The 27950-nt window shown below is 41.3% G+C and overlaps 1 protein-coding gene across 3 annotated transcripts; it reads right to left on the bottom strand.

Moving 5' to 3' along the window:
- Positions 1-55: 55 nt before the first annotated feature.
- AKAP3 (A-kinase anchoring protein 3) lies at positions 56-27911 on the bottom strand. 3 transcript variants are annotated; one of them, XM_082636079.1, is made up of 4 exons: positions 27435-27911; positions 19232-19327; positions 7577-9916; positions 56-394 (listed from the first exon to the last, which is right to left on the bottom strand). In XM_082636079.1, the coding sequence occupies exons 2-4, from the start codon at positions 19325-19327 to the stop codon at positions 239-241; spliced, it is 2592 nt and encodes an 863-aa protein (XP_082492205.1). In that variant the 5' UTR covers positions 27435-27911; the 3' UTR covers positions 56-238. The 3 variants fall into 3 exon arrangements, with proteins under 3 accessions (XP_082492205.1, XP_082492204.1, XP_082492206.1); XM_082636078.1 differs by lacking the exon at positions 27435-27911 and adding an exon at positions 25163-25222; XM_082636080.1 differs by lacking the exon at positions 27435-27911 and adding an exon at positions 25163-25222 and having other exon boundaries at positions 7577-9889.
- Between the last annotated feature and the right edge of the window lie 39 nt (positions 27912-27950).

The following is a 27950-nucleotide window of genomic DNA, read 5'->3' as shown; positions in this document are numbered from 1 at the left end:
AATACCTGAAGCCATTTATTTGTAATTTTTTTTTTATTTTATGTCCTTGCTCACATGGACAGGAAAATCTGCAAAATCCAGGGACTAGCACAAGATGACATGTCTTGGATGTGAGTGGTATGAAGGTGACGTTGGGGCTCTGTGAGGATACGGAGGCGGGGGCTGCGGAGGTGAGAAAGCAGGGAGGGGACGAGGGCCGGGCCCAGCGCGGGAAGAGGGGAGAGCAGCGGCGGCCCCATCACAGGTTCACCAGCAGCCAGTCCAGCAGCTGCAGCTGCATGACGTTGTCCACTGCCTCGTCCAGCTGTTGCTTCTTCTTATAGCGCAGCACCGCCTGCAGGACCTCACCTACGCTGCGCCCTTTTTCCACGGCGGCTGCCGAGAGCTGAAGTAGCTGAGGGAGGGAAGGAAAGCAGTGGTGGGGGTCAGAGCATCCCACCGAGGGCGGGGAAGGGCTGCCAAGGCGAGGGCAAAAGAGCCCCTGCAGCGGGAGGGCCTCGAGGGAGACACTGAGGAGATGTCCATAACCGGGACGCTCGCTGGCCCGTCTGACAGAAGAAAGGTGGTTACATCGCCCTTAATTTAAGTAACATCCCCCTGTCCGTGATACGGAAAATGTGATTTCCCACTAAGACTAAAAGCTTCCTGCTGCCAGTGGGTGTTTGGTCAATGGTGTTCTTGCCTTCTCAGGATTCTGAAGTTCTTAAGTTCACTGTAACATCATAAAACGGGCCCCATCATTGTCCCAAGACTGACAAGGGCAGGAGAGAAAGAGACAAAGGACAAATGTGGGTGCTGCTTTCCCTGCCCCACAGACCAGACAACACTGGGATGTTAGAGCAGGAAGGTGACTCAAAGATCCATTCAACCCCCATGAAAATGCTGCCTGGAGAGGTGAAGATTGTCAGTAATACAATGCTAGAAATTAGCGGAGGTAATACTCATATCCAGGTCTCTGAACCCTATGTTTAATCCTCTTCCCAAGCTTAAAATGAGAAAAAATGAGCCAAAGCAAGTATTCTAATATGAGCAGAGTACACTGGTATTCCACCTGGAATCCTCGCAGCAACAAACTAATCAAATTTTATATTTTGTGCATTCTGCACCTGACTGTCTGAGAAGGTCAAAGGGCAAATGAACAGGACAAATATCAGGAGCTGTTTCAGGGGAAATTCTGTGCAAAGACTGAAGTATTGCGTTGGCCAAAAAGTTCGTTCGGGGTTTCCCATAGCATCTTAGGGAAAACACAAATGAACTTTTTGGCCAACCCAATACATAAGGATACTCCTGAAACAAATGGAAAGACAAAGTCTCTGCAAAAAGGACATATAAAGAAGGCCCAAATGGAAATTTTGGAACTAAACAATAATACAAAATCCAAACTGAAAACTAAATGGACAGAGATGAGAGAGGAAACCCAGTAAACTTGAAGAGCAATAGAAATGCGTCGCACTGAATGGGGTAAGAGATTGATTAAACCTCTTTCAAAATGACTGAGGAAATAAACAATTCCAAGAGGTTTTACATTTATGTCATTGGAATCCCAGAAGGAGAGGAGAAAAAGGGGAGTACAGAAAACATACTTAATGAAAGCTTCCCCTATTTGGCAACAGACATAACTGACAAATTCAAGAAGCGTAGTGAAGCTGAAATAACATGAACCCAAAGAAATTCACTTCAAGACCTGCTGCAATCAAATTGCTGAAAACTAAAGAAAAAGAAAAAAAAATCTAAAAGCAGTCAGAGAAAAATGGCACATTTTGTATAAGGGAACAACAATTCGAATGCCAGCAGATTTCTCGTCAGAAACCATAGAGGACAGGGGAGGTGAAACGGCATTTTTTAAGCACTAAAAGAAAAGAACTGGGCTTCCCTGGTGGCGCAGTGGTTGGGAGTCCGCCTGCCGATGCAGGGGACACGGGTTCGTGCTGCAGTCCGGGAAGATCCCACATGCCGCGGAGCAGCTGGGCCCGTGAGCCATGGCCGCTGAGCCTGCGCGTCTGGAGCCTGTGCTCCGCAATGGGAGAGGCCACAACAGTGAGAGGCCCACGTACCGCAAAAAAAAAAAAAAAAAAAAAAAGAAAAGAAAAGAATTATCAAACCAGAATTCTATGTCCAGCAAACATATACTTCAGGAATGAAGGTCAAATAAAGAAAAATTCGGATTACATTAAGAGAATTCATTGCCAGAAAATGCACTCTTGTTCTTCGGGCAAAAGGAAAATGGTATCAGGAGGAAACTGGGAACAGAAGGAGTGAACAAAGAACAAAAGAGACAGTAAAACTCTCAGGATAAACAATAAACGATTTGCCTCCATTCTTTAAAATGTGCTTTATGGTTGAAAGCAAAAATAACATTGCCTAAGGATTTTTGCAACTAAATACATAAAATAACTGCAACCTAAGGCAGAAGAGTAAAGGGACCTAAATGGTAGGAAGGTTTCTACATTCCAATTTAAGTGGTAACTATTGACTCTAGTTAGACTCTGAAAAGTTAGGTATGTTATTGTGATCCCCAGAGAAACCACTAAAAAACTACACAAAGAGATATAGACAAAAACACGATAGATTAAAATGGACAACTAAACAATGTTTAAATAACCCAAAAGAAGGCAACAAAAGGAAAAACAGGAAAAGCAGAGAGAATAAACATAACTAACATTAAAATAATAGGCCTAAATCCAAGCATATCAATAATTAGGCTAACTGTAAATGGTCTAAACACACCAACTGCTGTCAGAATAGATTAAAAAAGCATGACCCTACTTACGATGCCTATGGAAAATGGTAATGTGAACCACCTTCTGGTAAGTATACTTTCTTAAGAAACTGTCAAACTGTTTTCCAAAGTGGCTGTACCATTTTATGATATAGGTAAGTTAAAAGTAAAATTATGGAAAAAGACGTACTATGAAAACACCAATCAAAAGAGAGCTTGAACCTCAACATTTATGGTGATTCTGTTGGTATAAAGGGGGAAGAATTCAAAAGGGCCAGATGTCCATTTGTCTTTTTGTCAAAGGTGCTGAAGACAACCGCATACCCACACGCAGAAGTATGAATCTAGAATCTAGACACCTACCTCATATTATACATGAAAATGAGCTCAAAATTGGTCACAGACCTAACTATTAGAGCTGAAATTATTATTTAGAAGAAAACAAACAAGAGAATCTTCATGACCCTGGTTATTAGGTCAGGGTTTCACAATCTGGCTCTCCTGACCTTATGGCCAGGCAATTCTTTGTTGAGGGGCTGTTCTGTGCACTGTAGATGTTTATAGCATCCCTGGCCTCTCCCCCTAGACACCCCCTTCCCAGTTGTGACGAAAAAATACGTCTCCAGGCATTGCCAAATGTCCCTTGGGGGGCAAAACTGCCTCCAGTTGAGAACCACTGAGTTAAGCACAGATTTATCAGATACGACATCAAAAGCACAAGCAATGAAAGCAGAAAGTGATAAATTAGATGTCATCATTAAAAACTTTTGCTTTTTGAAGCACTCCATTAAGTAAAAAGACAAGATACAGACTGAGAGAAAATATTTGCAAATCATATATATCTGATAAAGGACTTGTATCCAGAATACAGAAAGAATTCTCGTAACTTTATATTCTTGTAACCCAGTCAAAATATAGGCAAAAGACTTACACAGACAACTCACCAAAGAATATATATGAATGGCTAATGAACACATAAAAAAGATGTTCAACATCTTTAGTCATTTTAATGTATGTATGTCAAATTAAATCCACAGTCAGAAACCACTATAACAGCTATAATTTAAAAAAAAAGAATAATGAGAAACTGAAATCAACAAAAATTGCTGGTAGGAACGTAAAATGGTACAGCCACTTTGGAAAACAGTTTGACAGTTTCTTAAGAAAGTATACTTACCATAAGATGCAGCAGCTACACTCCTTGTCACCCAAGAGAAATGAAAACGTCATGTCCACACAAAGATGTGCATGTGAATGTTCACAGAAGCATTATTCATAATAGCCAACTAGTGGGAACAACCCAAATGTCCATGAACTGGTGAGTGGATAGAGAAAACATATAAAATGAAATATTCAGCAATAAAAGAAATGAACTACTGACATATACTGCAGTAGGGATAAACCTCAAAAACGTTATGCTAGGTGTACAGAGCCAGATGTAAAAGGCTACATAGTTTATGACTCCATTATATAAAATGTCGGAAGGGCAAATCTGTAATGCTAGAAAGCAGGTTGATGGTTGCCTATGGCTGGTGGTGAAACTGAGAAATATAGCCTAGAAAATTTCTGAGACAGAGAAATAAGGAGTCTCTAGTCCTTATCAGATATTAAAACATATTATAGAATTACAGTAATTAATCAATATGCTATGAAAATAGTATTAAACTAGTAGGAATAGACAAATGATTCAATGGAATAGAATAGAAAGCTTTGAAAAAAAACACAGACAGATAACTATCTGAGCTAGTGAGAAGCAGCTGCATCGCACGGGGAGATCAGTTTGGTGCTTTGTGACCACCTAGAGGGGTGAGATAGGGAGGGTGGGAGGGAGACGCAAGAGGGAGGGGATATGGGGATATACGTATATGTACAGCTGATTCACTTTGTTATACAGCAGAAACTAATACAACACTGTAAAGCAATTACACTCCAATAAAGATGTTAAAAAAAAAAAGAGCTATCTGGAAAAAAATAAGAGATTGCATCCCTACATCACACCTTATATGAAAACAAATTCAACATGGATCAAAGTCTTAAACATTTTTTTTTAAAAATCATAAAGGTACTAGAAGAAAAACATGGTGAAGTCTTGTTAATATTTTGTGGTAGAGAATGTTTTCCAAAATACGACACAAAATCTAGGAAAAATAAAAGATAAACTGTCATATTTGACTACATCAAACATTTAAAAAATTCTGTATGGCAAAAACAACAAAAAACAAAAAACCCCAATCAAAAGTCAAATGATAAAAATACCACATTTAATATCACAAAGGCTAATTTCCTTGTATATACAAAAACTCTCAGAGATAAAGAAAAAAAGACCAACAACCCAACAGAAAAATGGGCAGAGGGCATGAACAAGTAATTCATCCGTGAAAAAGGAAATTGAAGAATGGGTCTTAAACATAGGAAATGGTATTCACCCTCGTTCCTAATACGATATGTGAAACGTAAGGCGACACTTGGCAAAGGTCACAAGTCTGGAATGGACTGTTGGTTAAAGTGTGGGAAAGAGGCCCTGTCATACTCTTGGTGCACGCTCTATAAAAGGCATTGGGGAGTACATATCACACCCACAAGCCCACGGTCGGATACATTTGGATCTGTGCATACAACGCTGCGTATAGCGGCACAATACTGGTCACTGGAATGTCCACCCACAGAAGGGTGGTTACATACAGCACCCGCATACAGTGAACATGCAGCCATTAGAAAAGAATGTGGCAACTCTACATGTTGCAGAGGAGAACACATACACGTAGAAAAAAGGCTACCATTTGTGACTGAAAAAAAGATAAGTGTATGTAAGTAGGAACTTGTACATGCATAAGCATGTCTGGAAGGATAAACCAGAAAGTGATCAGAACGGTTTTCTCCAGGGAGGGCAATGGGATGGGAGATAAAGCCCTTAATGTGAAGTGTGCATCTTTTCTTGTGCCTTTGGATTTTGAACTACGCACACATTACTTATTCAAAAATGGATGCAAATTTGTTTAAAGGAATTGGGCTCATGGGCATCCCAGTGTTACCAGGTTCAATCACCTGCATCAGCATGACAATAGTTGCATATGTTAATTAAATCTCTTTCCGCAAACAAATTGCGACTCATTTTTAGGTAGTTTCTGTGATGTATACTTCATGCAGCTGTTCTTAAAAATACACTGATGCTCGGTGCAAATCCACTCAGGTGAAGTTTGGATGGGCTGCTGCTCATCCTCCCCACTCTTCAAGAAAACAGATGATAGTCTTTACTTTGGGCAAAGACGTGCGTGTGTGTAGAACAAGGAGGCCTGCAAGTCTCCTGTCCTCATTTCAGAGAATTGTATCATAGACCTTCTAATTCAAAATAATCTAAAATCAGAATGTATTATGTATGGTATGTATGATGAGGATGACTTAAAAGATGGTGTCAGAACAAAGCCTGTTTCACACACTGTACACATGAAAGCTAGGCTTTTTAGATTTTTTTCATCACTCTAAAGCTTTTGTGAATACAGGCCCCTCCGCGAATTACTATGCGCCAAAACAGTTGTCTGTTGTACAGACTGGAAAAACTGTAAAGAGACAGAACTTGCCGAGGACTCTTAGGGATAAATCTAAGATTGGAGCTCCATGTTCTGCCCTTCAGCCCAAATGGCACATGCACACAGATCACCTGGGGATTTTGCTAAAGCGAAGAGTCTGATTCAGTAGGTCAGGAGTAGGGCCTGAGATTCTGCACTTGTACTGAGCTCCCAGGCGATGCCAATGCTGTTGGTCCACAGACCACATGAGTAGCAAGGCTACAGATGACACAGGTTTCTCGTTTAGGCTGAGTGTGGCCTATTCTGTACGCTACACAGTTCTGTGTCTTCCCGGTCATCAGATAAACCAAGTAACCCAGTTACAAGGGTTCCTAATACCACATATTAAAAAGAGAAAGCCTCTTCCTCCACGTCCTCTGGTTTCTAAGAAGATGAATGCTTTTTATAAATCATCCCAGCCTCTTGTGCCACCTCCTACTACTTAAAATGCCACTGTTCTACTTTTCTCAATTGAGGGAAAATAATAAAAAATCCTGAGAGTGTGTGTGTGTGTGTGTGTGTGTGTGTGTGTGTGCTGTGGAGATGGCCTCTCTTAATTCTCCCACACCAGCATGAAACAGCAACTACATAAACAAAAGCTTTCTGGACCCCAAATTTCCCTTCAGTGAGCAGTTCCAAGGCCTAAACTGGGAGAAGAAAGGAGTTAAAAGGCACACTTACCTTTATCAACAAGAACAGTAAGAAGCTGATTTTCCATCTGCCTTATTCTTTGGTCTTACTTCTCAATTGATTCAGAACTCAGGGTGAGGGGAAGAGGGATGTTATTTATTGAATCCCTTCAAATCCCCAACACTTCCTAGACCACCAGCTAAGAGAGGAATGACAGGCTTGAAAAGGCCAACAGTCTAGCCCTTCAACACTCCACCTCCCCAGCCCGGCAACACATCCCCAGGATGGGATGCTTCCCAGCAGCTCCTTCTCATTCTTTGGGCAAAGCTGTATGCAGAATTCAGCCTGAGCCCAGACCTTGATCTGATTCTTTCACCAAGTCTCTTGGAGGTTCCTTATTTGTGCATTTCCATCAATATACGCAGAAAAAAAAAAGAAAAAAAATGATTTTTCTCTCTTTTACCCTTTGATACGCCTCCTATTGGGCAAAATGGAATTTTAATTTACCCATTATCTCTACCATGAGGCATGAGCTTCAAATTTTTACTGTCCCCACTCTACCCTTCTCATGGCTCTCTTTCCATTCAGAAAGAAAAAAAGAACTTAAAACCCTAATTAACCCCTAATAAATCTTCCCAAATTCCCGATTCTACTTCCTTACCTTCTCCTGGATTCCTTCATCGTAACCAGCAAAGTACAAAACGGGGACATTGAGCTCAGAGGCGGCCACCCACTGAAGAACGGCTTGGAGTTGCTTGTTCTGAGCCGTATCGGTTAGGTTGTGACTGCTGACAATCACTTGGGGTGCGGCACACCCTTCGGGAAGCTGTCCTGATATACCTCTCAATTTGTTATAGATAGCTTCATAAGCATTCTTCAGGAGGATCTCTGCTGTCCCTGTGCCCTTGGTTGGCAAACACACATGTAAACTATCTGGGGAGGCTGAAGTTGGCCCGTTGGTATCCCCAGACTTATCATCTCCTAGTTCTGCCAACGGAGAGTCACAGGACTTTTTAATAATGAGACACAACTTCATCACTGAGTCCATCAGATGTTCTACCATTTGCCCGTTCATGGGGTCATCTAGCTGGTTAGCAACCTTCTTGGTCAGCCCAGCAAAAGTACCTCCAGCCTCATCGCCTTCGTTTAATTTGATGGGAGAAGGAGTTACAGGTCTTTCACACTGGGGACTGTCTTCTTCCTTAGTTGGCTTGGGTTCAGAGCTACCGTCGCTCTTGAAAATGGTCTCACCGAGTAAGTTCCGGATGAAGTTGAAGAAAACGCTCATTAGATCCTTCTTTTCTGCTTCTTCTTGGTCAACCCCCATATGAGGAGACCTAAGGCCAGACTCATCAGAAACTGCAGGGGACTTGTTGGCCTGCAAGCTGGTGCTGCCAGCAGCTTTAAGGGAACTCTGTGCATCCATGCTTCCCCCCTGGGCCAGGTGGTACTGAATCAGAAGTAAGGCAGATACGATCAGGTCCTTGGCCCAGGAGTCTAAATCATACATAAAATTCTCCGGTTTCTCTGGGTGATGTACAGAGGGTCTGAGGTTGCAAGGATCGAAAGGAACTCCCAAGGGAAAGTCTGGTGCAGGCTTATACTGTTTGTTGGAAGCTACAAATGGTGCACACTGGAAACCTGGAGATTTTCCTTCTTTCTGCTGATTTTTATGCCACAGGGACAGTCCTTCTTGGATGATGTGCTCACCCAGAGTTTCAACACAAGTCTTCTCCTTCTCGGGTTTGGGTGCAGGAGAGCATATTTTCCCCCTCAATTTACTTTCAGATTTCATGGATGCAAAATTGATGTTTCGGTTTTTAGGGTCACTCATGCCTTTCATGGACATGCGGGAATAACTCTCAGACTTGTCCTTGGTTTTCCTGACAGTCTCAGGAGGTTTCTTGGCAAATGTCACTGAGTAGAGTTTACCCAGCATGGCATCCATGATATCTGTAGCCTTCTGGCTTCCAAGAGAGAAGAGACTTCTTTTCACAGCCGAGACAAAGTCCGTATCAGTCATGAGGGCCCCTGTGACATCGTGTAGGTGAGTCATCATGGAATCAATTAGATCTGAGACCACCTCTTCCGCGTGCTTGACCAGGACCCTCTTTAGCAGGGTGGTGGCGATGGTCGTGTCCTTCACTTGGATCCTCAGTGTCTTCATGATGGAGACCATCATATCAGATACCACACTATTAGCATAGGTGATGATCCCTTGACTGACAGAAGCTGTGAAGTCATCAGGCCTTTCCAGCTCTCTGAACATCTCTCCCTGTGCGGGTAAGGACTTTCCGCCCTCTGGGGCATCACCTGCGTTACAAGATTCAAACACTTCCTTATAGAAGAAAGACTTCTTAGAAGGCTTGTCGTCTGGACTCCTGCTTTCCTTGGTGCTGTCCTTGATCTTCAAAGCACTTTTGTATTTTAAATTCAGGGGACTCTGTAATGTTCCTGAGGCTCTGTCACAGGAGCCAGGAGCCTTATCCGAGGTGGAGTTTGTGGAACAGGCAGAGACAGTCTCGTTCACCAGCTCTGATGCCACCTCGCTCAGGCTTTTGTTGGGTGCGGGCTTATCCCCCATGTACACTGACTGATGGACGCATTTGTTCTCAGAGCCTTCAATCCTCTCGTTGATCTCCTTGCGGGCCATGGCTATGACGAGATTTGTGAGGCGACTGGCGTAGAAGGAACCTTCGTCTACTGAGCTCCTGTTACCAACGTGGGCACTGGGGCCATTGTAAGGGTTCTCTCTGTGACTCATCTCAAAATGCAATCTCCCTCGACTGCCCTTGGTGGTGGTGTTAGAATAGTCCACACTGAAACTTCTGCCTGGGTCTCCTGAGTTGACCACTTCCCCACCAAATGATGCTTCTCCAGGCTTGAATCTTCTAACATCTTGGAACCCTGCTGTGCTTTTTTCCAGGTCTCTGCGGAGCCAGCTGAGCACTCTGATGGGATCATGTGAGGCTTCCTTAAAAACAGACAAGGATTCATCCAACTATAACAAAGCAAAGATATGGGATATTCAGGACAACCTCAAAGATCAGTTACAAAAATGGTCGCCTCTCTCAAGTCTTAACTGCTCCATCAGCCCCACAGATGTAACTGACATTTATTGAGTGCTTACTCTGTATCAGGCACTGCTGCAAGTATTTTAGGCCTGTTATCTCATTTAATATTATTCTGGCAGTAAACTTAAATGCTAGCTCTCTTATTACCCACATTTTACAGAAGAGGAAATTGAAGAACTGAGAGATTTAAGTTAGTTTCTTACCTGAGGTTATACAGCTATAATCATTGACGGAGGAGGAATTCCAACCCAGGCAGGCAACTCCAGGGCCCATGCTCTTGGCCACTGCACTATACTGACTCCAGAAACATCTGTCCTTAAGATATGACTGTCAGGGCTCCCCCAGTGGCTCAGTGGTTAAGGATCCACCTGCCAATGCAGAGGACATGGGTTTGATCCCTGGTCCAGGAAGATCCCACATGCTGTGAAGCAACTAAGTACGTGTGCCACAACTACTGAGCCTGCGCTCTCGAGCCCGTGAGCCACAACGACTGAGCCCGTGTGGCACAACTACTGAGGCCCACGCACCTAGAGCCCATGCTCCGCAACAAGATAAGCCACTGTGGGCTTCCCTGGTGGTGCAGTGGTTAAGAATCCGCCTGCCAATGCAGGGGACACGGGTTCAAGCCCTGGTCTGGGAAGATCCCACATGCCGTGGAGCAACTAAGCCCGTGTGCCACAACTACTGAGCCTGAGCTCTAGAGCCCACGAGCCACAACTACTGAGCCCGCGTGCCACAACTACTGAAGCCCGTGCGCCTAGAGCCTACGCTCCACAACAAGAGAAGCCACTGCAATGAGAAGCCCAGGCACTGCAACGATAAGTGCCCCACTTGCTGCAACTAGAGAAATCCCGCGCACAGCAACAAAGACGCAACGCATCCAAAAATAAATAAATAAATAAATAATTTAAGAAAATACTTTAAAAAAGAGAGAAGCCACTGCAGTGAGAAGCCTGTGCACCGCAACCAAGAGTGGCCCCACTTGCTGCAACTAGAGAAAGCCTGTGAGCAGCAACGAAGACCCAATGCAGCCAAAAAATAAATTAAATAAATTTATATAAAAAAAAAAAGATCTGACTGTCAGCAGCTACAGAGGTAGCATTTGAGCTGAATCAGAGATTTCATGTATTGCTATTAATTGCTATTTTTTAATGGTTGATCTGTTTTATTTAGGTCTCTTATTCCAGCACAGTTTTCAAAAAATTAGAAAATTCAAGGACAGTTGTGCCTAATTCATCACTTTACTGGGCTACACAAGCACAATCTGATATGATCAATGGCTTCCAGTGGACTCCTGGACATGACTTAAGTTAAAAATCTGATCTGTAATTGAGGAGTTAGTATCTGTGGACAATTTATTAGTTTTGAGTGAATGCAGATTCTTTGGTGGACATTAGCGGTGATAAGCACATAGACATATTTATATATTTACCTACTGTAATCTATAATCTTCACTTGAACATAGGCTACAATAAGAATGTATGTAAAAGTATCCTATTTACCATCAAATGTAAGGGATCGTTGTAATGACGAGTTGTATCTATCTGGGGATGACCACAAGTACTGCCCGTCTTTAAAGAATAATTTGGTATTTTAACTACCAAGTATTACAGAATTGCTGGCTACTGTTTGTTAAATACTTAGGTCTACCAGGCACTGTGCTTAGTGCTCTATGCATGTTATTTTATTTAATTCTCATACATACCCTGTAAGGTGGGTATCCCTCTTCCAGTTTCACAGGTGGAAAACTGAGGCTTAGAGAAGTTAAATACTGACTAACATCTCACAGCTCCTACACGATGGGGGCTAGTATTCAAATCTAGTTTGGATTCTAAAATTGGCACTCTCCACCCCTACGGTATTCTGTTATGTTTGGATGACTTGGGAAGAAGAGAAAAGCAGCTGGACCTCTACAGACTGGTTTAAGTTGCTTTTGGGCTACAGAGCTTGGTTCAAAGTCCTCCTAAATGGTTCTGCTAATTTGAATAATAGCTACTATAAGGAAATTTGTGCTCTAGTAGAAAACTATGCATAATCTATAGCATACCTTTCCACATTTTCTGATTCTGATTCTCTCAGAGATATCTGATAACTCTGTAAACTGTAGATAACTGATAGCAATGCAATATAATTCTTGTCTACACACATATTAATTCTGACCAGGGAAGAATTACTTACTGTTTCTCCCACTGTGGAAAAGGTCAGTTTTGCTTCCATTTGCACATTCACTTCAATATTCCTGATCTATATATGTCTTTTTCCTTTGATTCTCCTTTGAACTGCACCAGCTCCTCATTAATGAGTTAAATAAAATCTTTCACAATTTATTTTAATATTCATATGAGAGTCATTATTTCACCTTTCTCTGAAAATGATCTTTTAACAGTTTTGGAAGTCTTTGCCAAGATGTCCAACAGATTTGCCTAACAGAGGTAAATGTCATCATGAGGATAGTGTACCAGGTGCATCTTTTCTTAGGCCCCCAAAGGTGAATGCAAAGGGCAACAGAAGTTTGCAAACGTTCTGTTTTTCTAGTTTTAATTTTCCTCTCTACGAATTTTGGTTTTGGTTTTCATTTTGGTTTTTCCATGGCCAATAATCACCGGTGGCAGCAATGCTTGAGAATGTGGTTTTATTGCATCACCATTTGGTGATTTCTTTAATGGATTAATGGTTTATAGAGATCTATTCTCTGTTGGTGACAGACAACAGAAAATCTATTTTGCTAGTATTGTTTTGCCTATCTTAAGCTCAAATCAGTTTGGAATTTTGTGCCTAGTTGGAAGGAGAAGGGTTCTTTAACCTCTGGACAGGTGAGTTTTGGGTTTCTGTGTTTACCTTTGACACATGACTAAAAGGGTTTTTTTCCCATTGAAATATAGTTGACATATAACATTACATTAGTTTCAGGTGTACAACACCTGTAATTATTCGATATCTGTATACGTATTGTGAGATGATCACAGGAAGTCAAACGTCCACCATCACCACACCTAGTTCAAAAATGTTTTTCTTGTGCTGAGCTCTTTTAAGATCTACTCTTTTAGCAACTTTCAAATATACAAAATATATACTACGGTATTATGAACTATAGTCACCATGCTGTACATTATATCCCCAGGATTTATTTATTTTATAACTGGAAGTTTGTACCTTTTGACCTCCTTCACCCATTTTGCCCACCCACCTCTGGCAATCACCCATCTGTTCTCTGCACCTATGAGTTTATGTGTTCTTTTTTATTTTTAGAGCCCACATATAAGTGAGATCATATGGTATTTGTCTTTCTCTGTCTTACTTATTTCACTTAGCAGCTATTGTCACAAATGGCAAGATTTCCTTCTTCTCATAATATTCCACTGTATATATGAACCACATTTTCTTTATTCATTGTCCATCAATGGACACTTGGGTTGTTTTCCATGTCTTGGCTGCTGTTAATAATGCTGCAGTGAACACAGAGGTGCAGATATCTCTTCGAGATGGTGATTTTGTTTCCTTTAGATATATACCAGGAAGTGGAACTGCTGGATCATATGGTAGTTATTATTATTTTTAAATAATTTCCTCATATGATTGTGATTAAGATTAAACGAGATAATATGCACAAAATAATGTGTACACTTGGGATGGAATGTATCAGACAGGTAGTACTCCTTAAACATGTCAAATGAAGATTAGTCTTCAGAAGAGGTAAGAGAAGAGGAAGAGAAGTCAAGAAGCTTGATCGTTAGGGTAATGTGGTGAAACATGGTTAACCAGCTGTGGAGTACTAGGGAATAAAACTTGATTTCCTACATGTATGGGAAGTAGTGCTCTGGGTGAAAACAGAAGTGCTGGAAGAGAGCATGGCTAGGGGTGTGTCCTGCAATTCATTCCCATCAGCCTGGGTGGGAGGTGTGAAGAGACTACTGAGTTTCTGTATGAATCTTTTAAAAAATTATTTTTCTGAACCAGAGATCAGTAACAAGGGTGAACTTCTAAAAGGACAAGATTTAGCTTTAAGAGGAAGCTGTAGGAAAGAGAGCTGCCTGTATGCATGTCTGAGAAAGGGACAGAGAAAAGGTGGTGGAGTCAGAGCAAAGACTTCCAAGAAATGGAAAATTCAGTGGGTTCCAGCATACAAACTATTCACCAGGGGGACCAACCTGATAGCCCACTTTGCAGAGGTGATGTAGGGGAGATGAATGATGTGTATCATAAACTATAATAAAACAATTCAATATGTATATAGTGTCTGTGTGTAACATCATTTAGAGAGGGCATTTGATGAGCAGCCTTCTTTGCAGTGACTCAGGGACTCAGGCTCTGCTTTTGCATGGTTTCACCCTTCCTTAGGGACTCAGAATCTTTCCTTCGAGCCAGTGTATGGGAAACACCAGAGACTGTGGAGGACTGAATGAGAAACTTTTGTTGTCCAGGCCTGGAAGTAACAAACATCACTTCTACCCATATTACATTTGTCTTTGCCTTTTGAAAGTGTGATTATGATGTATCCCAGCGCGGGTCTTTTGATTTCATCCTATTTGGAGTTCACGGAACTTCTGGATGTTTATGTTCACATCTTTCATTAGATTTGGGAAGTTTCCAGCCATTATTTCTCCAAATATTCTCTCTGTCCCTTTTTTTCTGTCTTCTCCTACTGGGACTCCCATGCTGCATGTTTGTTCTCTTGATGGTGTCCCACAGAGCCCTCTGGCTCTGTTTTGTTTCTTCAATCCTTTTTTTCTTTCTGTTCCTTAGACTTGATAATTTCCATTGTCCTATCTTCAATTTTGCTAATTCCTTCTTCTGCCTGCTCAAATCTGCCTTTGAATCCCTCTAGTGATTTTTTCATTTCAGTTACTGTACTTTTCAGCTCCAGAATTTCTTTTAGTTTATCTTTAGGTTTTTTATCTCTTTATGGATATTTCCACTTTGTTCATACATCATTTTCTTGATTTTCTCCACATCTTTCCCTTGGTTCTTAGAGCATCTTGAAGACAGTCATATTAAAGTCTTTGTCTAGTAGATCTGCCATTGGGTCTTTTTCAGAGACAGTTTCTATTGATTTTTTTTTTTCTTTGAATAGGCCATACTTTCCTGTTTCTCTGTATGACTTGTGAAATTTTTTGGTTGAAAACTGGACATTTGAATCTACTGGATCAAAGTTTAGAATTGAGGCTCTAAGCTATTTATCAGTGTTCGAATCATTATGTGTCTGCCATTCAGAAAAGCATTAAGTGTAAGTAATAATGTCTTCCTACCTCCACATGGTATTAACAAGTTAATATTATAAACTTTCTTGAGCAAAAGAATCTCTATTCTGACTGGAAAAAGTATTCTTATAGAGCCTAACTCAGAAATATTTTAGGAATCTAAGTTCACATAGTTGGGTAAATTTTTGGTAAATAAGATTAGTTTAATAATTTTTGTTTAATAAAAACAGCTACGGGCTTCCCTGGTGGTGCAGTGGTTGAGAGTCCACCTGCCGATGCAGGGGACGTGGGTTCGTGCCCTGGTCTGGGAAGATCCCACATGCCGTGGAGCGGCTGGGCCCGTGAGCCATGGCTGCTGAGCCTGCGTGTCTGGAGACTGTGCTCCGCAGCGGGAGAGGCCACAGCAGTGAGAGGCCCACATACCGCAAAAAAAAAACCAAAACAAAACAATAAACAGCTACGTCTTTTCTGATTTACCAGAGTTAGGTATAATGTTAAGTGTGCATTTTTATTTTATGTTGACGTGCTCTTCATAAACTTATACAGGTTATGCAGATCCAATCAGCTAGTATTACTTGTACTTAATGTTTAAGATCATGAAAAATATAAATGTGTTTAATCAAATTGAATATTTATCCTGACAAACTTTGTTTCAACAGTTATTATGTTTTATAGTATGTCAGCTTGATGATAAATTTCCAACATCCTTATGTAACTTAAAACACTGGACTGGTATTAAATTGAGCTAATTAATGGATATTCACTGGATACTTAGATCATTTCTAAGTAAGACAGAATAGTGAAACACTAATAGCTAAGCATAACTTATATGCTTTTGCTTTCTATTTTTATTACTATAGATAGGTTAAACCTTTGGGTCTGTTAATGAATGTGTTTGTTTTTGCCACTTAGATTGTAATAAGGGATGTGTGTGTCTGTAGAGAGTCGTCCTGTCTGGTCCATAAGCTCTGTTAGTCTGCACTTCAGCTGCTATGTGACAGTTCACCATTGTAAACCTCCTCTCTCCCAGGTTTCTTTGTGAAATAGATTGGAAAGTACTTAGGTTAAAACTTATGATTAATGTAAGTGGCTGAGACTATATTTAGGAACAATAGTTTCACAGGAATCCAATAGAATACATGCCTATTTTTCTAGGGACTGCAGGTGAAACCTGGTGGAGAGAGTTTCTTAGTTTTGACTCCCTGCTCTCAGGACAGCAAATAATGGAGGCCTTTAAAAGCCAATTTGGAACTTCCCTGGTGGTCCAGTGGTTAAGAATCCACCTTCCAATGCAGGGGACGTGGGTTCGATCCCTGGTTGGGGAACTAAGATCCCACATGCCACGGGGCAACTAAGTCCTCGCACCACAACTACTGAGCCCACGTGCCGTAAACTACAGAGCCCATGGCTCTGGAGCCACATGCTGCAACTAGAGAGAAGCCTGTGCACTGCAATGAAGATCCTGCGTGCTGCAACTAAGACCCGATGCAGCCAAAAATAAAAAACAAAGATCCTGTTAAAGGCCAATCTGTGACTCTTTATAAAAAGTTCCAGTAAAGCAAACTTAAGGCTTATCTGGTTGCCGCAAATATATAAATAATCAGACCAAATCTGATGAGACTAGCCTTATTTTGTGATCAAAATTTATCTTATTTTGAGATTTTTGCAATAAAAATGGAGCTAAGTGTAGGAAAAAAATTTGTGCTTCATTAGAAAACTATGCACTATCTATAGTTCATAGTCTGTAGACTGAGCATTGCATATAGCCGTCCACATAACTTGATTCTGATTCTGTGTGAGCTACTTTACAACTCTGTAAGCTGCAGATAATTGATAGCAATGCAAAATAATTCAGTGTGTCTACAAACATGTAACTTCTGTCCAGTGGAGGTTTAGCTGTGGAAGAGGCCAGTTTTGCCTTGATTTGCACATTCATTTCAACATTCCTGATCTGTAAGTATACCTTTTTAAAAAATTCTCCTTTGAACTGGGTGTAATATGTCTCACCAATTTCCTCATTAATTAGTTGAAAAAATCTTTAACATGCATTCATTTTTGTATCTAATTGGGAGTCTCGATTTTGCACTTTTTTTGAAAATTATTCCTTAATGTTACCTACTTTTACAGATGGCGCACACTATTTGCAAATAGGCATGTTTCCAAAATTAGGCTGTAACGTGTACAGTCTTATTATAATGCAGATGTAGATTTTACTTTGTATCCTTTTCAATTCTTTTCACAGAACATTAAGGAAAAACCCTATAGCACAGCATCGAGCTTCGTGATGGAGTCTAAGGAGTTGTGTTAGCTTGGTGTGTTTTAGTTTTTCAGTTGTCTATTTATGTTTTTTAAACTAAAATGTGTGCACCCTATGTGCATTATTCCACTCAATCCAGAAGAATTTTGCAGAAGTAGCTGATGAAGTCAGAGTGACTGGCGGAAATACTAACCCTGTTTCTTTTTCTATTGATGGAGTTGACAGTCAAACACCCACCTCCTCCAAACCTTTTGCCCTCTTGCATCCTTTAACTTTCTTATAGACTAGTATCTTGAACAGTTGGGGAAGGTGGATGCCCAATTATTTCTGAGTCTTTCTTAATTAAGAACAGGGAAAATTTTCATGGCCCTGAAGGAGAATATGAAAAGGGTTAAGGGGTTTAATTCAGCCATCTTCTGCTTCAGTAGCTTAGTGTTAAGTCAACACATATACCTCCCGTCCTATTCTTCACCTCTAACTCAATTAAACATACTTTATAAAATTTTCCCTATCTCCCACTTCGAAATGATCTGTTCTTTAAGCATGCAGAGCAATTACTGTCCAGAAAATCCATTTGGCAAATTACCATGAACTTCTTATAATTGGTGTCTACTAGTTATTTAGAGCACATGTGTATTTTTTATTTTCCCAAATGAATGATACAGTCTACGAGGACAGAAATTGTTTCATTCTTTACTACATCCACTACAGTGCTTCTCACTTATTGAAAAATCGAGAAATTTTTGTTAATTTGATTTAATATTGAAACTCATTTTTGTTGTTTTTCTAAAGAAAAGGGAAGAAGTAAATAAAAGATCTAGTGGAAGCAGTTTTGGTTAGCACTTATTCTACATTAATTGGGTATCTAGTATCTGTATGTCCTAATGTCTTAATGTAGATTTGTTAATGTTTTCTTTCTTAGGCTATATAAGGCAGACCAAATAGATTTTGGACAAACAGAATATGGATGATGTAACGTTACATGCGAGCAGATGTTTGATAAATGTTAGTACTAAGGATGAGGATTACAAAGGGGGTTCCATTAGATTGTGAGATCCTTAAAGGGAGAGAATTCTAATTTATTTTTCTATCTCTGACCCTAAGACTCAGCACAGTGTCTGTGCCAGTTATTCATTGTTGTCTCTCAACTCCAAGTCCACCCTTTTCTGTCTTGCATTGTGACTCTGGAACTGGACTCTTTAAACACTTCTCCTTTGGCAGCTGGCTTTGTTGACAGAGGGCACTGGTGGGGCACTACGTGGTCATCACAGGTGGGAGGTTTTTCCCTTCTGGCCCCCCGTACCCTCTGGCAAGTGTCTTCAGCACCACTGGGATGCAGGTGGCTGTCCTGCTGCAGCTCACTCTCTCCAGGGAGATCTGAAGCAGCCTTGGTTGAGGGCGAGGGAGCTTTCGTGAGCCTTAGTTTCTTCCTTGTTTACTCTTTTAGCCTAGGGGAAGTAGCTGCTTTCTCCATTTGCTGCTTCTGGAACTCTTTGAGTCTTCTTTCACAGCTTTTAGTAGTTAACTTAGCTAAATACTTTTTACTGAACAGGTTTTTAATATTCAGTTACTGGTGCGGTTTCCATCTTCTGACGGGACTCTGACTTACAGTTCCTGATACTAAGCTGAATGATGTAGGCAGAATGACAATATCACTTGTTCTAAAGGAGTTCATTTTCCCCCCAATAACTTCATCTTCAAGAATAAGAGGTGGTGGTGGAGAGAATAAAGCTAGTCTTAATGGCACATATTCCTAACTCAGTATTTATAAGGCGGCTGACACTTACCATTTTCCAGTCCTGAGGTTGGCCATCTCCGGGGGAATAGACATCAACTTTGCAAACTCCAGTTTGGCTTTGTAACCAGTCAACCCTATCCGACATCTGGAAGAAGAAAAAAAATAAGAATGGGTCATCAAAAGGGCTAGTTATACGGAAGGAGAAATAAGGTAAAAGGCTGAGATGTGGAAAACAGGAGAGATGCTTTCCACAGAGACCTGTCCCAAGAGCTACTCCACACCCACTTAACTCTGGACCTCTTCATCCTCAGCTCCCAACTGCAGGAAGATTTCTTAAGCACATGTATCTCTAGTGCAGAGGCCAGAGGCTGGTGTATTCTAGAGGTGCTTGATATAGATTTGCTCATGAATGAACCTAAGCAGACATGTCCTGCTCTCTGTGTCCTGGCTGGACAGACCTTCCAGATCTTGGATTTTCAGTACATGCTCAAAGCTCAGTGTGATCAGAATAGAATTAATTGACTTGTCCCTCTCTGTTCTTGCCTCCACCAACTTTATACAGTAACGTAGGCTTCATTGTAGTTAATTCCTAGAGCACTAACTTACTTATATTAGCAGTAAGTCTAGTATCTCTTCCTTAAGATTAAGGGCTTCCTTAATGCCTCTTCCAATTAGCCAGGGGTCCTGGAGGAATTCTCATTCCCCAAGGTTCCACCAAGTATCTGAATGCCAGGAGAAGGGAGATGTCATATGCACCATCCAAAGGGCCTTGGAGGCAGTGATGTCCTTGCTGATGTTGATTTTTTCAGAACCTTCCCAACTCTTTGCTCTGTTCCCTAACCTCTGTAATGGCACCACCATCTACCTGGTCTTCCAGAAAGCTGAAATTTATTTGACATGTATTCTTCCCTCCCAAGCCTCCTCTAACTACTATTTCTCTCTTCTCTCACTTGTAGTCATTTTTCTTGAAAGAATTGCTTATACTTGCTGCTCTCACTGCCTCCTCTCACAAGTGAGCATCATAGTCCCTAATCCATATACTCCTTGGCCTTTGGCCTTAGTCTCATCCACTTTCTGCAGCACCACATCTTTGCTGGTTCTTGGAAACATGACTAATTATCCTATTTGCCTACTGCTAATCTACAAGTACGGGAAGCTTCTCTCTGCCCTCTTTTTCCATGACAGAATGCCATTACCAGGCTTCCACACTGAAGTTTCCCTTCTTTTGTTATAAATGTTGCTTAGATCTATACTTCTTAATAAGCAACGTGGAATAAGATGGCCAATTTTTCCTCCCCAATGCCCCACAAACATCTTTGTGAAATAGGCATATATATTTATAGTTTAATTTCAACAAATATACTGGTTTAAAATTCTGTTATAATAAAGTCCAAAAGCTTAACCTAATTTTTTTAACAATGAAATTGTGTTGTAAAAATAATTGCTTGAAATAAATGGAGCATTATTAAGGGTTGAATATCTGGTTAATTGGAAATATTTGCTTTAAGGGACTTTAGGTCGTGGTGGGGTATACATCTCCCCCACAAATAAAACCAACACAACTCAAACACAGATTACACACGATTTAAACTTAATTGTAAGTGGATTTATTATTTTTGTTATACATAACATTATGGGTAATTACTAAAAAGAAAATATAAGATCTTTCAAGAGCTACCTGTTCTTTGCTCCCAAAAGAATGCGTTCCCGTTTTCACACCCCACTAACTTAGATTACTGAGCTGGGGAAACAGCTTTCTTTTCTCTTCCTAATACCGTAATACAATAGATTCCTTGAATAAGCAACGGGTTTTCCACCCTGATTAGACCTTAGAATCGCCCTGTTTAAAAATACTGAAACTTAGGATCAACTGTTTAAAAATACTGTATCTGAGATACCAATCCCCATAGAGTCTTATTTTAGCGGTTTTAGGGTGTGGAAATGTAGGCATTGAATTCTTAAAAGCTCTCTGGGCGATTCTAATGTACATCTAGAATTGAGAACCCCTGGGCCTGGGCTTATATGGAGAGATCCTCTCTGCAATAGACTTGCAAGCTCCGGAAAGATAATTATTCTTTTCTTTAAAAATTTTCTCTGAGATTTCCTAACCTTCTTGGTACCTTATTTTAATGTTTTTTAAAAACTCTAACAAGGAAGCTTTTAATGTCAATTAAGTTAAACCCCGTATGGTTTCTCAGCAGCTCGATATTTTGTGTATATATTCGAACCCTTGAACCATTACCATGCATAAAGGAAGGGATGGCACTGTTCTTTGGCCAAAGAATCAGAAGACTTGGAAACAGGCTGTCCTGGACTGTTGACAGTGCAGGTCTTTTAATCTCTAGTTTACATTTCATCTTAATGAGTTACTTCTAATAGAAAATGACAAAGTCAATGGGATCTACTGACTTTAGATTATATAGCACAATTAAACCAGGCGTTTCCCTGGTGGCGCAGTGGTTGAGAGTCCTCCTGATGACACAAAGGACACGGGTTCGTGCCCCGGTCCGGGAAGATCCCACATGCCGCGGAGCGGCTCGGCCCGTGAGCCATGGCCGCTGAGCTTGCGCGTCCGGAGCCTGTGCTCCGCAACGGGAGAGGCCACAACAGTGAGAGGCCCGCGTACCACAAAAAAAAAAAAAAAAAAAAAAAAAAAAGCAAGGATGAAAATGAAGTACAGAAAGGAAGTTGTGGGGTCACTTACTCTTACTGAGGACAGGTTCTGAGCTGTGAGGAAAGCTCAGGATTAACTTCTTGTTGTCTTCACTATTCCTAAGTCTATCCACCCCTCCTGCCATGAAATATAAGGAATCCGCAATGGAAAGACACAAATAAAAAAGGCTGACTTTACATATGAACTTTATTGCTCATATTACCAAATAATGATTTGACCTATTATTTTTCACATGGGATACATAAGTGATGAGCACAAAATGACATTCACATTCATATTCCAGATCTCATTCTTGGTGCAGTCTGATGGTTCCTACATGACAACAAACGTTTCATCATCTGGCCAGTAATTTCTGAAATGACTACTGTTATTCTCCACCTTCAAATCATTGGTAGACAGACTTATTTAACAACGAGGACACTGACAGTTTTTAGCCTAATCTCAAATCTGGCTTAAATAGGAAGTCAGAAGATAAGTAGCTAGAATGGAGAATAAGTGCCCGGAGTTCATGAATCTCAAAACACTTTGGGACTTCCCTGGCAGTCCAGTGGTTAAGACTCCGCGCTTCCAGCATTTCCACTGCAGGGGGCGCAGGTTAGAGCCCTGGTTGGGAAACTAAGGATCCCGCATGCTGCATGGCAGCGGCCAAAAAGATAAAACAAAAAATCAAAACACTTTGTAGGCGTTCCTTTGAGGACTCGGGAGGAATACACATCCTCATGTTACAAAGGGAATTCATAATTAACTTCAAAACCAGCTTCCAGATCAATTATTTTCCTTCTAATTGCCTGCTGAAAGAATGAATATATGACTACAGCCTATTTCTAATTCTAGATGGCTCAATTTTTCTTTCTTTCTTAAGTTGGAGAATCTGAGAAAAAAAGAAATGACTTGCTCAGATTTGCTAGGCTGGTTAAGACTTGCATGAAGCTTGACTCTTTTTGGGGATATGTTCACCCCAGAGACTTATCGAAGGTGTAAATATTTATCCAATGATTTACTAATAGACCTTCTATCCCAATAAAACAAATAAATCAATACCTCAAAAGCACTCTTGTACTTCTTTCACACCTACTCGTTATATAGATTCAGCAAACACTTCCATTTACATATGTCCTGAGGTTTTTATTCTATTTTCTATATCTTCTGTATGTTTGTCTGCATCCATGACGTTTGTTTTAGACTTTCAATTCCCTAAATTGTCCTGGATAATAGTGTATATAAGGAGGTACTTAAATACCTTTGGATGATAGTGATATTCAGACTCCTAAATCTGTATACATGTCTCATAACAAAATGGAAAAGAGAGGAGAGTCTAGAGATTAATGGAGCCAATAAGTGGATTCATCCATTTCTTAACCTCAAAGTTGGTGAATAATATCCTGGAGTTAGGGTGGAAAATAAAAGACACAAAGGATGCTTTGTGTTATCTATTAAATTTGATGAGGAAAGAAGGCTAACTATATACAATGTGAAGATAAATGGACCTTAGGAACCATTTATTGTAACATACTCATTTTAAAGATTAGGAAACTGAGGCCCATAAAAGGAATATTAAAACCAATGGATAAGGCTTCCCTGGTGGCGCAGTGGTTAAGAATCCGCCTGCCAATGCAGGGTACACGGGTTCGATCCCTGGTCTGGGAAGATCCTACATGACGCAGAGCAACTAAGCCCATGTGCCACAACTACTGAGCCTGCACTCTAGAGCCTGCAAGCCGCAACTACTGAGCCCGCGTGCCACAACTACTGAAGCCCATGTGCCTAGAGCCTGTGCTCCACAACAAGAGAAGCCACCCCAATGAGAAGCCCATGTACTGCAACAAAGAGTAGCCCCGCTCGCCGTAACTAGAGAAAGCCTGTGCGCAGCAACGAGGACCCAACACAGCCCAAAATACAGAAATAGAATAAATAAATTAAAAAAAAACACAATGGATATATTCATTGAAATATTTACAGCTCTGCAGGTTAACATTCTGGAAGCTAAGAATTTTATCTATGGCCAATAGAGAGACCCTGTGGACAATGGAAGGACTGACCTAAAATGTTCCTTAAAAATGTCAATGTGATTATTACCTCAGAGATAACTGAGGAGTGCAAATCATGAATCAGGAATGCACAACAATACAGGGGCTTAGTTATGGTGCTGTATCCCAGACCACAGCTCCATCTCGAGACATGTTTCCTGTATTCATCATAAGGATGAGCTCTTGTTTACTCAAGGTTCCTAAACTCACAGAAAAACTCAAATTATGGGCAGCAAACATGAAGCTTTTGCAGGGTTGATACATATCTGATCAAGTTTTGAAATTTATTTGACTAGTTTTTATTACTAGTTTAAAAAAGGAAGTATATATTCTATTACATCCATTCTCTTTTTCTCTCTCACTCCCTTTCTCTAAGTGCCTGGCATATAGTAGACACTCAATAAATTTGGTTGTTGATGAGATCAGTTTCATGCGATTTTGTTTAAATAAGGATTAGAGGGTGTGTGTGTGTGTGTGTGTGTGTGTGTGTGTGTGTGTGTGTGTGTGTGTGTGTGTGTGTGTGTGTGTGTGTGTGTGTGTGTGTGTGTGTGTGTGTGTGTGTGTGTGTGTGTGTGTGTGTGTGTGTGTGTGTGTGTGTGTGTGTGTGTGTGTGTGTGTGTGTATCTTTTTCTCAGTGGTACCACTCACTGCTCAGCTTTCCTGTGGATCTCCTATAGTTTCACTTTCCCTTAGTGATAACCTCTTCCTCCATTGCCCTGTTAGTACAGACATTTTCTCCCCAGAGCTACATATAGCCTGCCTTCCCCCAGTTCTCTGTTGTCTAGCCACGGAGTCAGAACTAACAGTGAGAGAATGGAAGTGGGTGAGAATCGGGGCTCAGAGCTATACCAGTCTGATTTTGCTATTAGAGCACTGGGAACAACAAGAACAACAAAAAAACCCCCAAAACAACAGCTCTCGGAACAGCCACACGTGAATAGGAAAAGTCAGCACACAGTCAAGCTTCCAGTCACATCATGAAATCGGAAAGCAGACCTAAGACCCCCTCATGTCCCCAAAAGTATGGCCAAGGAGATCTGATCAATCTGCAACAAAATGAAAACTTCAACAGCAAAGACAGTACGTTCAGCTCTCATGGTACTGAGGGAGAGGCTCATTTATTTCCAGAAGATTCTGATGTGAAACTAAAATGGACCGGGCAAAGAGGGAGGCGAGGTTGAACATTGAAAGTTAGCCCAGCACTTATCACTGAATTCTCCCTTTTAACCACAGAGGATCAGAAAATGGGCTGTTTTCTCAGTCCAGTGGGATTTCCTACCTCTGCAGCACTGGAATGATGAAACATAATCAGACTCCAGAATATACTTTTAAAGTCAATGAAGATGCTGGGATGTTCATGCTCAGCTCAAGATCTTGTTTCCTCCCCCAGCCTTCCATGTACCTCCCCCTTGTTGGGACTGGAGAGTGACATCAGAATCACAACTGGTGATATCACTGTCTCCATGGCAACAGTGGTGAGGCCACCAGAAACTGAGTGATCAAAGGCCAAGGGGAGGGGTGAAGATACATTCCAAGGCTCGGATGCTTAGTTTGGAAGGACTGGCCTTGCTTTCTCCAGATTAATTTTCTCATTTAAGTGTCTAATTTTGTTAGGGGATATGGGAGGGGGAATTTATGCCAATGGATCCCATTTAAAAGAACAAAGTAAGTATTACATAGGAACAAATCCAGATGGGTGCAGAGAATAAGAAATTAAAGAATTGAGGGTCTACTAAATTTTCTATGCAAAGCCCATGGAATCACTTCATTTTGTGGGGTCCAGCCTGGACTCTTCTTGATTATAAGCATCTTAACTTTTATATATAAAAAAACATTCTGAGATATTGTGCCTAAACTGACCACCTCTGGGTTATAATGGATCTTAGACGGTCACAGCTGCAGTAGCACTAACCCATCCTCTGCAATTCTCGACCTGAGGAACCACACTGAGGTTGATCAGACCAAGAGCATTCGGTTGGCCATTTCTAGGCTTGAGGAGACTTTATGAGCAGTACACTCTCTTTGGAATGTTACCTTAGGTACTCTTAATGACTCTCTGAACAATGCTACAGGATAAAGATTAAAATTGTTAATGAATTCAAAAACGACTTACTGGTTTACAAGCTTCCTTCAACAAGGTTACTTATCTACTGATAATCTTTTATAGTGTTTCAGTTTCTTCATCTTTAAAATAAAGAAATTGAGTTTGCTGATCTCTTAAGATCCCCTCCAGCTCTAACATTCTATGATTTTGATACTTGAGTGCGATGTGAACAGAACACACGTACACTCATACAGCACTTTGCAACTGACAAAGTGCCTTCATGTCCGTGTCATTTGATCCTTACGGTAGCATTCTGAGGAAACAGGACAAGTGTTCTCCTCCCTATTAGACAGATGTAGAAGCTCACAACACATACCTGGGCTCTAACTGGGCTCTAACATTCTGAGTTTTAAATCGATGCTGTTTCAGCAATATCATGCCACCTTGAAACTAGTATTGAGAACGTGAAGCACTGTTTGACTTGGAGGTGAAACATAATTGGCAGTATTACACAGGTGTTAGGATGCGGCCAATGATAAAGGGATCTATCAATTTATCACAATCAGGAAGGTATGTTTTTATTCATATTGACTCCAGAATCAAATATTAGCAAAATAAGTCCTGAGTGAACATAGGATGAGACCAAGAAATATGAGTGTAGCATTAGTAAACTTCTCTGATAAAATTTCTTCAAGAGTTTCTTTACTCTTCCAATTCACTGTGGAAGATGACATTTCAGTAAGCGGAGGGGGTGGGGTAGAGTGGGACCAACCAACCTTACAAGCCTAATAACAGGGCACTTCTGCTCACTACATGTCTTTTGTCCATCCCAGCAACGCACACTCCTTTCTTCCTGAAAACACAAAGCACTGAAGAAATGAACGAATCTAGAAAGACTCCCCCAAACGAGTCTGTTTTCTGATAAGCCCTAGGTAGATGTCTCACGACACGTTGCTGATCGCTGTTCCTACTCAGGGAGCTTGAGAGGTTGCCCCGAAGAAAGTATTCAAAAATGCAAGGCTTTACCTTTCTGGAATTTCCATAAGCACTAGATACTATTATACTTTCTGGAACAATGTAGACTCCCAACGGATCCACAGTTTACAAAAAAAAATTACAAACCTTTGCTCTAGAGAGAGCCATCTTGAGTTTCTTCCTAGAAAAATGTGCAAATGGCATACACGCCCACTAACTTTTTACATGACATTTCAGGAAGTTCGTAGACTTCCTGAAGCCCACTCTTTTTTATTTGGCCACTCTGTGCGGCCTGCAGGACCTTAGTTCCCAGAACAGTGTTCGAACGGGCACGCCCTGCAGTGGAAGCACGGAATCTTAACCACTGGACCACCAGGGAAGTCCCCTGAAGCCCACTCCTGGGTGGCAGTCCAAGTTAAGAATCCCTGGATTCATGTCAGGTGGTGAGATAAAGGCTTTGATAAATCAGAGTAATTAAAGGACAGGTGGAATGATAGAAGATGTCAGACAAGTCGTCTCCGAGGTCACCTACCCGCAAACACTTGAGCTGGTGACACGCCAGGAAAAGGGAACAGCAAGAAAGAGCCAAGGCTCCGGACGGAACCTGCTCCGGTTCCACGACAGCATCCTTTCTCACTTCTATTTCTCGTCCTCACTTTTTCTCTCTTGGTCCCCGCCCCCTCCAGTCCCCTGGGCCCGAGTTTTCTCCTTGAAGAGCTTCCCGAGCGCACGGGCCACGCCTCCTCCTTCCCCGCCTCACCGGGGCCGCCCCGTCGGACACTTTCAGGGAACAATGAACTGAGAGTCGGGAGAGCTGCGGTGCTGCCATTTTGCCCTTGAGTCAGTCCCCGGTCCACTGTAAACTTCACGTTCCTCGACAATACGAGGTTATCTTTACGGTGCACTCCAGACCGGAGATTCCGACCCTAAGACTCCTTTCTTTCTACTTCCCCTCCTCCCCGTCTCTCCCGCGTCCCCCCACCCCTCCAGCTCTCTCCCCAACACTCTTCCGAGCCACTCTTCACCCTAACCTCGGACCCGCCCCTTC

This window comes from Mesoplodon mirus, assembly GCF_964341445.2.
Source record: "Mesoplodon mirus genome assembly, chromosome: 11".
NCBI lineage: Eukaryota > Metazoa > Chordata > Mammalia > Artiodactyla > Ziphiidae > Mesoplodon > Mesoplodon mirus.
The sequence above is the reverse complement of the archived record's forward strand: the minus strand, read 5'-3'. Positions and strand labels throughout refer to the sequence as shown.

What these genes read in the sequence shown, in the direction of transcription:
- AKAP3 (XM_082636078.1), bottom strand. Translation starts at nt 25,189, where the DNA reads ATGTTTCATCATTCCAGTGCTGCAGAG. An exon ending in ATCATTCCAGTGCTGCAGAG is followed by an intron (nt 19,328 to 25,162) that starts GTAGGAAATCCC and finishes TTCTTCTTCCAG; the next exon opens with ATGTCGGATAGGGTTGACTG. An exon ending in ATGAAGGAATCCAGGAGAAG is followed by an intron (nt 395 to 7,576) that starts GTAAGGAAGTAG and finishes TCCCTCCCTCAG; the next exon opens with CTACTTCAGCTCTCGGCAGC.